The sequence below is a fragment of the Haliotis asinina genome, chromosome 10 (assembly GCF_037392515.1).
Source record: "Haliotis asinina isolate JCU_RB_2024 chromosome 10, JCU_Hal_asi_v2, whole genome shotgun sequence".
Classification (NCBI taxonomy): Eukaryota; Metazoa; Mollusca; class Gastropoda; order Lepetellida; family Haliotidae; genus Haliotis; species Haliotis asinina.
Genome location: NC_090289.1, coordinates 53947074 through 53959766, shown reverse-complemented (window position 1 = coordinate 53959766; position 12693 = coordinate 53947074). Strand labels below are relative to the sequence as shown.

The 12693-nt window shown below is 42.7% G+C and overlaps 2 protein-coding genes across 3 annotated transcripts in view; one reads left to right on the top strand and one right to left on the bottom strand.

Annotated features, from left to right (window-relative positions):
• LOC137298514 (zygotic DNA replication licensing factor mcm6-like) overlaps nt 1-12693 on the top strand; it is a 385641-nt gene that overhangs the window by 286973 nt on the left and 85975 nt on the right. The window lies entirely within an intron of this gene.
• On the bottom strand, nt 877-3580 carry LOC137298844 (uncharacterized). 2 transcript variants are annotated; one of them, XM_067831168.1, is made up of 4 exons: nt 3528-3580; nt 2012-2238; nt 1847-1893; nt 877-989 (listed from the first exon to the last, which is right to left on the bottom strand). In XM_067831168.1, the coding sequence occupies exons 2-4, from the start codon at nt 2229-2231 to the stop codon at nt 954-956; spliced, it is 303 nt and encodes a 100-aa protein (XP_067687269.1). In that variant the 5' UTR covers nt 2232-2238; nt 3528-3580; the 3' UTR covers nt 877-953. The 2 variants fall into 2 exon arrangements, with proteins under 2 accessions (XP_067687269.1, XP_067687268.1); XM_067831167.1 differs by having other exon boundaries at nt 3515-3535.

Sequence of the window (12693 nt, the reverse complement as noted above, 5' to 3'; positions counted from 1 at the left end):
GTTTATGTAGCGCCAGCGCTTACTTTTTGTTGACAGTTTAAAAAGCGTCAACACTTACTCTTTTTGAGAGAGCTTTATGTAGCCTTAGTGTTTACGTCGGTTTGCTGTTGACAGAGCCTTATATAGAGACAGCGTTTACGCCGGGTTGCTATTGACAGAGCCTTATCTAGTGCCAGCGTTTACCCCTTTTTGCTGTTTTTCGAGTTTTATGTAGCGTTACCGCTTGCTCCTCCTTGTTGCTGACAGTTTTATGTGGCATCAACTCTTATTCTTTTTGTTGCAGACAGTTTATATAGCGTCAAGGCTTACTCTCTTTGAACTTTATGTAGCACCAAGGCTTACTCTCTTTGAGCTTTATGTAACACCAAGGCTTACTCTCTTTGAGCTTTATGTAGCACCAAGGCTTACTCTCTTTGAGCTTTATGTACCACCAAGGCTTACTCTCTTTCAGTTTTATGTAGCACCAAGGCTTACTCTCTTTGAGCTTTATGTAGCACCAAGGCTTACTCTCTTTCAGTTTTATGTAGCACCAAGGCTTACTCTCTTTCAGTTTTATGTAGCACCAAGGCTTACTCTCTTTGAGCTTTATGTAGCACCAAGGCTTACTCTCTTTCAGTTTTATGTAGCACCATGGCTTACTCTCTTTCAGTTTTATGTAGCACCAAGGCTTACTCTCTTTCAGCTTTATGTAGCACCATGGCTTACTCTCTTTGAGTTTTATGTGCAATGGCAGGACGTGACTAAGCGTCAGCGCCGGACCGCATCTGTTCAAGCTTAAAGTGTTCAGCTTTGAGTGAATGGCGCAGCGGCAAGGGTAGCGCCAGGCATACTACACTGTCGTTTAATTTGCCACCACATTAGGAAAATTACTGGCAGTGAGACACACAATGCCTTTATTACCACTCATGCAGTTGGGGCATCTTCATAAATACAGGAGGTTGAGTGTTGTTACGTTATGTTGACGCCGTCGTGCTTGGATGGTGAACATGCTGAAACAGGATGTGGCATTACTATCATTCATGAGTAATCCCATTGTAGACTCAGGTGACCGACATTACTTGGTTTATTGAACGTGTCCGTCACACATATGACTCACATTACCTGGCTAACTGAACGTGTCTGTCACACGGATGACTCACATTGCCTGGTTTACTGAACGTGTCCGTCACACATATGACTCACATTACCTGGCTAACTGAACGTGTCTGTCACACGGGTGACTCACATTGCCTGGTTTACTGAACGCGTCCGTCACACATATGACTCACATTACCTGGCTAACTGAACGTGTCTGTCACACGGATGACTCACATTACCTGGTTTACTGCACGTGTATGCCACACAGGGGACTCACATTACCTGGCTAACTGAACGTGTATGCCACACAGGGGACTCACATTCCCTGGCTTAATGCACGTGTATGGCACACATGGGACTCACGTTACCTGGCTAACTCAACGTGTCTGTCACACAGGGGACTCACATTCCCTGGTTTACTGAGCGTGTCTGTCACACAGATGACTAGCATTGCCTGTATTTGGTGCGTAGGTGAGACAGGTGACTAACATTGCCTGTATTTGGTGTGTCGGTGAGGCAGGTGGTGACTAACATTGCCTGTATTTGGTGTGTCGGTGAGACAGGTGACTAACATTGCCTGTATTTGGTGTGTCGGTGAGGCTGGTGACTATCATTGCCTGTGTTTGGTGTGTCGGTGAGGCAGGTGACTAACATTGCCTGTATTTGGTGTGTCGGTGACACAGGTGATAAAGTATTTGGTGTGTCGGTAGGCAGATGATAAACTGGTTGGTGTATTTTGTGAACCTAAGGAACACATTACGTAAGTTACCTGTTGAATGTAATGGACGAGTAGCTGCTCTTCGTGTTGTGGTAACCCTGCAACAGATAACGTGATATAAATACCAACCTGTACAAGCCAAAGCTACTTATTGAGATCATACGTAGATGAACTTAAAATACGTGATGTTATAAATGTTGACCATAATGTACTAACTGTTTGCAATCTGTCTGATCGTCTGCGGACCAACTTTATGGATGTAGTCGGACAGGCGACCGATCTCGCCCTCAGCCAGCAGTTCCACGAGGATCACCTGGTCCTGCGCTGCCAGTTTATGAAAGTAGTCCTGGTGTGTGATGTGTCGCAGTAACTGCAGCAAGTCTGCGCTCACCACCAGGAACAACGCCGCAAATGCCACCAATAGAAGAACTTTCATCGTCGTGCTAGTGCATAATGAGATTTACACATGTATTGGCAATATTCAAGGTCAGTCAGAACGGGGTAGATCTACCTTAGGCGTCATGCATTTTACACACTGTTGGCTATCGAACTATTTTCACGCTTTCTTTTTTACGAACCACCTATCACCTCGGTTGAAAGGAACGACACACCAGTTTGTAATTGAAATGCGTAGTTTGGCATAATATAGGTAACCGGATTACTTCCCTGTACGTGTATCCTATGTTTTATTACATAAGGGAAAGAACGACTCGAAAAGCCAGAGTTTAATTGAGCCACAACAAATCTTTAAATACCACCTCTCACCTTACCACATCAACATTTCCTTCTGCGTGTAGACCTCGATACAGGGACGTCCCTTGTGATCGCGAGGTGGGCTCGACATACATTGGCAATTTCTAGGAATATTGAGGCATGTTTCGACAACATCCAGACAGGGATCATATTTCGTATTACGTACACTCGCTAGTGTCAAGGAACATAATCTAACGCACAACTTCCAAAGGCCGGTATAGACCCATCGTCGATACCGGCGTGAATCTGTATTCTGCTTGCAAGTACACAGCACCGATGTCGAGCACGGCTATGAGGGTGACCGGTGGGTGGTAACAGTGATACATGTAAGATCACCACTGGTGTGTGGCTACTGTAGTAACGATTATCTCCATACGTCACGAAAGACACGCTTCTCTGGAAACATATCCCATGTCTAAATCATTTGGTGTCAGAAACAACCCCTCAATGAACATTATTTTGCTATTTCTATACATGTAAGTGCCTCCAGCCAAGTGTTCGCTGTGGAATTTGTACGAGAACGTGCACAAATTAAATTATAAATATGCAGTCAAAATCTTTGGCGCGTGAAAATTTCCCCCAATCCTGAATCATTTCAAAATTTATTGTTTTTTTTCAAATATGTTGCTGTTTTAGGTACTATTTAAAATTATGCAGATCAGAATCTATGCGTCAAAAACATGCATGCAAAGTATTGCTTGTTTTCCGAGTGAAAACGCATTTTTATTGTTGCCACGAACACTGACCCAGCCTGTTTTCTCTACAACATGTAGCCACATGATGTGATGTCGACGGTAAGAGAAATCACAGAATGGCGATAACGGAACAGTGACAAAATGACGTGTGTTCTGTGATTTCTAGCAAGACAACAAGTCGGGGTTGATACAACGTAAAGTTTCAGACGATCGCGATAAGTGGGTATTGTTAGTTAAGACAACATTGCTAGTTACGGAACACAGTACAAACCTTAGTCACTCACCTTGTAACAGTGAAACGTTGCAATTCACCGTTTAATATAGACTTCTCAGAGAGGCGCGTGATTTTGATAAAGATATAAATAGCACGTCCACACCACACCTGTTGGGCCAAAACCACATGTCTGGAAAAAAGAATGTATGCGTGTTCGAAAGATAAGCAATCAAATGTCTGATCTCGGACAACCAGCCTATCTTGCATTCTATGCAGTTTGCTTTCAGAGTACATTCGACCTAACGGTAAGCAGAAACTCACAGACTTCCCATAGTGGTTATAGTCTATGGCGTCCAGTGTAACACTGTGACGTCATTATTTATTACGTCAACGTGAAGTAAGTGTTATACGCGCGCTTCGTGTCGATAGCTGTCGTTGTCATTTGGCACATTTCATATTTTAAGTATGTAGCTATCTCATCGGGGGATTTTACAAAGTTGTTTGTTTCACGAATGGAGAAGATAACATGAATCACACGTGGTAGTTGACAGAAGAGTTGTGACCTCTTATCATCTCAGTATAAGTCTAGTACTGTTAACCGCTGAACTACAATGTGCAATATACTTACATATATATTTAATGTTTCAGCAATGTTTACTCACATATTACTACATGTAGCAATACCCTCGAACCTTGTATTGATGGGAACGATAACAAAACACAAAAACAATCAAACAAGCAAACAAAACAAAAAGTCTAGGATTTGATAAATAAATGCAATTAGTGGGTCTACTTCTTGCTCTTTAGTGGTACAGGGATTTTACGGTGATGGACTGATACATGCGTCAAAACTTAAAGCAAAATCAGTAAATGGGTAATATTTTCCTATATGCACCTAAAATATGAATAATATTTAAACACTGACATCCTTTACTTCCAAACTTGAGTCCTACTGACCTAGTTATCTTAAGTTTGTATTCGTTGTTACATGTTGCTATAGTTTCAGCTTAAAGACTTGATAATCATAAGTTTATAGATGTTGTATAATAACTCGACAAAGAAACAATCTTAGGTGTTGAAAACATCATGAGAACACATTTCCGTTGCCTGACATTGATGATATCATCTTTCGTTCTGAATGACATCTTGCTCAATCCAGTTAACGAGGCCCTAAGGTGCTTGCAACAAATCCATTGAACAGAGTCCTAAATGCTTAGATGTTACACAGATACCTGACGTCCGAGTTGAGTGACCATAGAGAAACATACGAGAGGAATATGCGAACTGAATCAGCCTATTAAGGTCAAAGTAAGTTCACCATTATCAAGAAAACAATGAAGAAACAGATTTGCATGGGCATCAGCCTTGATATCGCCATTTTATGAATGTTTCGTACAGTAACATTATCGGAAGGCTGTTTCTGCAGTAGTACGCTTGGTGGCTGTATATCACCCTGCCACCTTCACCGCCACTGAGACTGAGTGAGAGAACTCCGATACGTTTAACCTATAGAGTATATTTCATATGTCAAGTGAAGTATGACGAATCTCTAGTGACAAACGAGATATTTCTACGAGTGGCATTGCCAGTGTTAAAAATATGACGCTTTTCACGTCACGAGATGACAGATGATACATCGTATTTCATTAGCCGCATGAAATGTTCCATTTATCATATGTTTCCAATTTTGTTTAACTAAACATATACACTATTGATAATTTATTAATAGCTACTGACAAAATTCGATTAACGAATACAAATACATGTACTCCCAAACTGTACACTAAAGACTGACCAGTGCTTATTTAGGCTCACAGATAAGACAAAGTTCCAAATAAACAGAGTTGCTATCTCGTTGTAATATTGGAAATGACATTTAAGCATCAGTGGAGTATTTGAACCCTTTTTTAAAAACAACATATACACCGGAAGTCAAGTTTGAGGAAAACATGAATCGTTCTCGTACATCCTGTTTTGCTCAATAAAGTATTGTTTGAGACTGAGGTTCGGAATGGTTTTGCTTGTGGAATGGGAAGAGTTCACACAAACACACACACGCACTGAAATGTAGATGCATGTGCATCATGCATGCATGCATTCAGGGTTACATTACCTTCTTGAATAGCAAACGTTCACTTGTTTTCTGAAAACAGCAGTTACGGCCATGTTAACGAGAGATCAACTGCAAGTTGTTGGATGTCTACACGCTGGTCATTATGGTCGCGAGACATTGCTAATGACTTCATTAGCAGCATAAGAACGGTGGAACGTGTAAGACAGCGACACAACTCCACGAACAGCACTGATGACCGTCAACATAGAGGTAGACCCCGTGCAACAACACATCGCCAGGACCGTCATATCGTGCATCAACACTTGCAAGACCGATCTACAAGGGTGACAGAAACAACTGAAGGGACCACAGGAAACGACTAACGACCAGTCAGAGGCCGAAACATTCGGTGACATCTCCAAGTCAGGAACCTGTTTTGTCGACGTCCTAGAGAACCTATATTTACCCAACGTCACTGCCAGGAATGTCTCCAGTGAGCACGGCGTTGGCAAACAGGAGTTGGAGTGAGTGAGTGAGTGAGTGAGTGAGTGAGTGAGTGAGTGAGTGAGTGAGTGAGTGAGTGAGTGAGTGAGTGAGTGAGTGAGTGAGTGAGTGAGTGAGTGAGTGAGTGAGTGAGTGAGTGAGTTTTACGCACTCAGCAATATTCCAGCTATATGGCGGCGACCAGACAATCCAGTCATCAATAATATGAGCATCGATCTGCGCAATTGGGAACCGATGACATGTGTCAACAAAGTCAGCAGGCCTGACCGCCGGATCCCGTTAGTCGCCTTTTATAGCAAGCATGGGTTGCTGAATGCCCATTCTATCCCGGACCTTCACGGGTCAAACAGGAGTTGGAGACATGGGAGAGGAGTTATCTGAATGTCACTGTCTGATGGCAGTGATAGGGTCTGGCGTCGCACATAGGAACGTGACAATGAAACCACCTTACAACACAAGCTCCAGCGACGTTTCTCTGGCACTTCACGATAGTAATGTCCATCAAAGGATCTACTTGTTCTCGCAAAGATATCAAAACTCGGTGCAGGCGCACAATAGTTCAACAATCACAAACAAACTTGTCGGCAGAGGGGAAGGGAAAAGAGTGATTGAGAAATGTATCAAGTTTCTGTGTCAACGACTAGAAATACGGGCAATGACCGCTGCAAATCGAGTGAAATACAGCCGCTTGTATCAACGTGTAACACAGGAGTACTGACCCAGGGATATTGGCACTATATAAAGTACGTTGAAGTGTTATATGGAAGTATAGTGGTTACAAACCGTCAGTCATTCGCAGTGGCAGATTACGGCAATGAGTTGATACGTGATGTCGTCCATGGTGTTGGTAGTGGGGTTGCCCATCGTGTGGGTAACAGTTTTGTTCATAGTGTGGGTAGTGGTGTTGTCTATAGTGTGGGCATGAGTAGTGGTGTTGTCCATAGTGTGATAGTGGTGTTGTCAATAGTGTGATAGTGGTGTTGTCTATAGTGTGGGGATGGCTAGTGGTGTTGTCTATAGTGTGATAGTGGTGTTGTCTATAGTGTGATAGTGATGTTGTCCATAGTGTGATAGTGGTGTTGTCTATAGTGTGATAGTGGTGTTGTCTGTAGTGTGATAGTGGTGTTGTCTATAGTGTAGGCATGGGTAGTGGTGTTGTCCATAGTGTGATAGTGGTGTTGTCTATAGTGTGGGGATGGCTAGTGGTGTTGTCTATAGTGTGATAGTGGTGTTGTCTATAGTGTGATAGTGGTGTTGTCTATAGTGTGATAGTGGTGTTGTCTATAGTGTGATAGTGGTGTTGTCTATAGTGTGATGGTGCTGTTGTCCATAGTGTGATAGTGATGTTGTCCATAGTGTGATAGTGATGTTGTCCATAGTGTGATAGTGATCTTGTCAATAGTGTGATAGTGGTGTTGTCTATAGTGTGATAGTGGTGTTGTCTATGGTGTGATAGTGGTGTTGTCCATAGTGATAGTGGCGTCGTGCACAGTATTGATAGTAGTGTTGTCCATAGTGTTGGTAGTGGTGTTGTCCACAATGTGGGTAGTGATGTTGTCCATAGTCTGGGTAGTGGTGTTGTCCACAATGTGGGTAGTGATGTTGTCCATAGTGTGGGTAGTGATGTTGTCCATAGTGTGGGCATGGGTAGTGGTGTTGTCCATAGTGTGGGTAGTGGTGTTGTTCATAGTGTGGGTGTGGGTAGTGATGTTGTCCATAGAGTGATAGTGGTGTTGTGAACAGTGCGTGTAGTGGTGTTGTCCATAGGGTGATAATGGTGTTGTCTATAGTGTGGGTAGTGGTGATGTCCATAGTGATAGTGGCGTCGTGCACAGTATTGATAGTGGTGTTGTCCATAGTCTGGGTAGTGGTGTTGTCCATAGTGTGGGTAGTGGTGTTGTCCACAATGTGGGTAGTGGTGTTGTCCATAGTCTGGGTAGTGGTGTTGTCCATAGTGTGGGTGTGGATAGTGATGTTGGCCATAGTGTGATAGTGGTGTTATAGTGTGGATAGGGTGTTGTCCATAGTGATAGTGGCGTCGTGCACAGTATTGATAGTGGTGTTGTCCACAATGTGGGTAGTGGTGTTGTCCATAGTGTGGGTAGTGGTGTTGTCCACAATGTGGGTAGTGGTGTTGTCCATAGTCTGGGTAGTGGTGTTGTCCATAGTGTGGGTGTGGATAGTGATGTTGTCCATAGTGTGATAGTGGTGTTATAGTGTGGATAGGGTGTTGTCCATAGTGATAGTGGCGTCGTGCACAGTATTGATAGTGGTGTTGTCCACAATGTGGGTAGTGGTGTTGTCCATAGTCTGGGTAGTGGTGTTGTTCATAGTGTGGGTAGTGGTGTTGTCCATAGTGTGGGCATGGGTAGTGGTGTTGTCCATAGTGTGGGTAGTGATGTTGTCCATAGTGTGGGCACGGGTATTGGTGTTGTCCATAGTGTGGGTAGTGGTGTTGTCCACAATGTGGGTAGTGGTGTTGTCTATAGTTTGGGTAGTGGTGTTGTCCATAGTGTGGGTGTGGATAGTGATGTTGTCCATAGTGTGATAGTGGTGTTGTGAACAGTGCGAGTAGTGGTGTTGTGAACAGTGCGAGTAGTGGTGTTGTCCATAGTGTGATAGTGGTGTTGTCTATAGTGTGGATAGGGTGTTGTCCATAGTGATAGTGGCGTCGTGCACAGTATTGATAGTGGTGTTGTCCATAGTGTGGGTAGTGATGTTGTCCATAGTGTGGGCATGGGTAGTGGTGATGTCCATAGTCTGGGTAGTGGTGTTGTCCATAGTGTGGGTAGTGATGTTGTCCATAGTGTGGGCATGGGTAGTGGTGGTGTCCATAATATGTATATTTATTACTAAGATACTGCATTTCCCTCTGGTGAGACTTTCTGGTTTGTATTATATCAAAGTCGATAGGTGGCTCTCGTGAGATGCGCCCTGCTTCAACAGATGGCGGGCTGCATATATAAAGTAACAACATTGTTTGTGATATAGGTTTCTAGAATACTGCACACGACAATGTATTGTTTAGTCGCTTCGATGCATAAGTGAGCTTCTATTTGCTTCACTCCAAATTCTCTGACTGAGAAATGTGTTTCTTGCGGAAACAAAATGGCGTCATGGCCTCCTGCAAGACAACAAGTGCAAACTCTCGTCAGTGGTGCACCAAAACCATTTCTTACAATCAAAGACAGCAGTTCCTTCTCGAAACGAGAGATATATAAAACGAAATTACACTTCAAATATAAAAGAAATTTACAAATTCTGAAATATTCAATACAATATCTATATTCAGTCTCGATCTCCTTTTTACATAAAAGGCAACTTTAACCTGAACTGCGCGTAAGTCATGTGACGGCTTACAGAGAATCTGTATGCTGGAGACTAGAATGGCCCAAACTGAGAGGCCAGACATGTTGGCCATGGAAACCCTATTTCAGTGGAGACGTTTTCAACATAATGGAAACAGGAGAAATTAGCCTCGGACCAGCCATTCACATGTGACTGCAAAACAATCACTTCAAAACAATTTGTTTGAAATAAAAAAAAGCCCAAATCAGTGCAAACAATGACCACGTATGCAAAGTCGGTGTGAAGCATTCCCTTCGTTTTGCTTCATTAGAAAATCTAACTGAACATGATGGACATACTGCATTATACGGTCACCTTTGAAGTGCCCTTTACACAACACCAAGTACCTGTGCTTGTTTCAACCATGCATATGTTAGTGTTGTATTCTTTCTAAAAAGAGGCACGCGTTGTACTTTCACGAATCTAATCTGCCAAGTTTAATGTTAGAAAACACATGTGATTCTGGATAATTTGCAGTCAAATTTTACTCTGTAAAATATCTAAAATGTTTTCTGACATACAAAGTTAAATAACTGAAAGAGTCCGTTCCCAGTTGGGCATTGTCTTCAACATCTGCTCTGGCCATCATGAACCCGCATAACGACTCTGCACCGTATCGGCATGGACTGAATAAGTAAACTGGGCCATTGTTAATTCTGTTGCGGCCTGACTGCTGATCTGAGGCCTGGGACGCCGGTTGACGACAATGTAAGCGAGGCCGAGGTCATCCAGCAAATGCTGAATGTGGTTGAGTTCGGGCTTGAAGACCATGGACCATGCATCTCTGGACTTTGACGCAGCAGCAGACTATGCAACAAGATTCAATGACCCTTGACTCTTCCTGAGAAAAAGACAACGTCGTTATGGGTTCGATCATGGCTGCAAGCTGATAGAAGGATGTTATATGGGCACTACTTCAGACTAAACTGAGAATGGAGGATACAGCGGCATTCTTGAATTTCAATTTCTTGAGAGCTACGCCAGGACTTTTTGATGAACTACTCCAGAGTCTCGCACCAAGGCTCACGAAGACAGGTACCAATGCCAGCAGAGCTCTTAAACCTGCTCTCAAGAGTTAGCCTACACCCTAAGGACAGGCAGTCGCGAAAAAAAATTACCAGAACCAGGCCATAAAGCCAGTGAGACACACTGGTTAATATGCACATGAAATACAGTATGGTTCAAAATTATTGAGAATAGCTGAAGCATTTCATATTATTAAACGAGAACAAATCAGATAAAATTTAATGTATTGTGAAAGTGAACTGACCTTTTCATGTTGTGTAGGTAACAATTTAATATTTTATCAAGTCTCCTTGAGCTTCACGGCACAGTCTAAGACGGGTAGGCATACTTCCTATCAGAGAGGTTAGTGTCTCGTGAGTTATGCTGTCCCAGTATCGGACCACTTCTCTCTTCATGTCTTCAATTTTTGTCAACCCCTTTTGATTCACACATTCCTTCATCATCCCCCAAATGTTCTCAATGGTATTTAAGTCAGGACTATATGCAGGAAATGGTAATGCAGTCACATTTTTCTCCTGAAACCACTGCTTGGCATGTTTTGCGGTGTGTTTAGAAACATTATCTTGCTGCAAAATCCAGTCATTTCCATAAAACACATGTGCACTTGGAAGGAGAAAATTATCTAATATGTTAGTGTAGCGTTGACTTGTCAGATTTCCCTCAAACACACACAGCGGGGTCGTTCCTAATAAGGATATCCCTCCCCATACATGAAACTTTGGGCTGTATTTAGGTCGTCGATACAACGGTGCTGACGCAGACTTTGTCCATATTTTCACATTATTGGGATATACCCATATTGAGCTTTCATCAGTAAAAATCACATTTTCCCAGTCAAAGATTTCATGTGCCAAACACCACTCAACACGCCTGTCTTTATGTTCTTGTTTCATGAGAGGAGAAGGAATTCCAGTCTTTTTCTCCCATCCAAGATCAATCAAATTTCTTCTAACTGTAGATTTTGATACAACTGTTGATCCCCTTTCTATCATTTCATACCTGATGTTGGAGATGCTTGCCCTTTGCTTTTTAGACGCTAAAATTCCCAGCCGGACGCGATCTGAGAAGTCCAATTTTCTGGGTCTCCCTGCTCCTTTCTGGTGCCCAAAATCCTTTCCCTCTTTACAATTCTTCCTAATCCTATACACAGTAGAAAGAGGAGTTCCTGTTCTCTCTGCCAATGTATTTACATCATCAATTCCTTGATTACACAACTCAAAAATCAACCTTCTTTTATCTTCAGCAGACATTGTTGACAGTGCTGAGGAAAATGACGTCTGCTACAAATTCAGGGGAGGTAACTCTAATTGTACTATACTCAGTAGGCCAAGATGAGTTACCTCCCTTATACCATTACTTAGTTTTAAGTATCAGTGAATCAGTTGAGGTGTTAGGATAGCTCAAAGTAAGAAGAAAAATTCTCAATAATTATGAACCAGACTATAGAACATTAAAACATAAAGGAGTACCTTGCTGGTAAAGGCCTCTTGCAGGTCGCTTCTTTGCCTTCTCTGCTCGGACATTTCTGTTCTTTCTTGGATCCATCTTCAGGATCTTGGCACTGTAGTGTCCGATGAAAATCTGCGGACTGAGTCCGGCTGACACTCCTTTTGGCGTCCATTGGCCATCAGATATCTCCGCTTGCTATGCGATATGTGTCGGATGACATTCGACTTTACCCTCCGATGTCACAATAGATAGCAATCGGATGGTACTACTTATCATGTTAACATCCGATGAGAATCGAACTGGTGATGGACGCATTGGGCAGATGACAGATTGCAGTCAGACGTCGGCTGGACACCTGAGATGGTTGCACAATACGAATCTGACACGCATCGAACTAAGCATCGAACTAAACTAAGTTAGTGGCTTCATCGGACGATTTCGCCCCATGTAGATATCTCGTTATCTACATGGGACCACCGCAACAGCTGAATGATGACTTTATATCTTTTTATCTATATGGGATCGCTACAATAGCTGAGTAATCACTTTATATCTAGTTATCTTCACGGGACCACTACAACAGCTGAGAAATAGCTTTATATCTTGTTGTCTACATGGGACCGCTAGAAGAGCTGAGTAATAGCTTTATATCTTGTTATCTACATGGGACCGCTACAAGAGCTGAGTAATAGCTTTATATCTTGTTATCTACACGGGACCACTACGTCAGCTGAGTAATGACTTTCTAAGACCTACGCAGTTGTTCGACGATGACATGTGTCAGAGATACAGTTTTTGCAGTCACGGTACTTCACCTACATTATTCACATTATATTCATAATTAATATCAGATCAG

Coding starts and splice junctions, on each gene's coding strand:
- LOC137298844 (XM_067831168.1), bottom strand. CDS start 2,231: ATGAAAGTTCTTCTATTGGTGGCATTTGCGGCGTTGTTCCTGGTGGTG. Junction 1,894..2,011: donor GATCAGACAGATTGCAAACA/GTTAGTACATTA, acceptor TATCTGTTGCAG/GGTTACCACAACACGAAGAG. Junction 990..1,846: donor TCGTCCATTACATTCAACAG/GTAACTTACGTA, acceptor ATCCTGTTTCAG/CATGTTCACCATCCAAGCAC.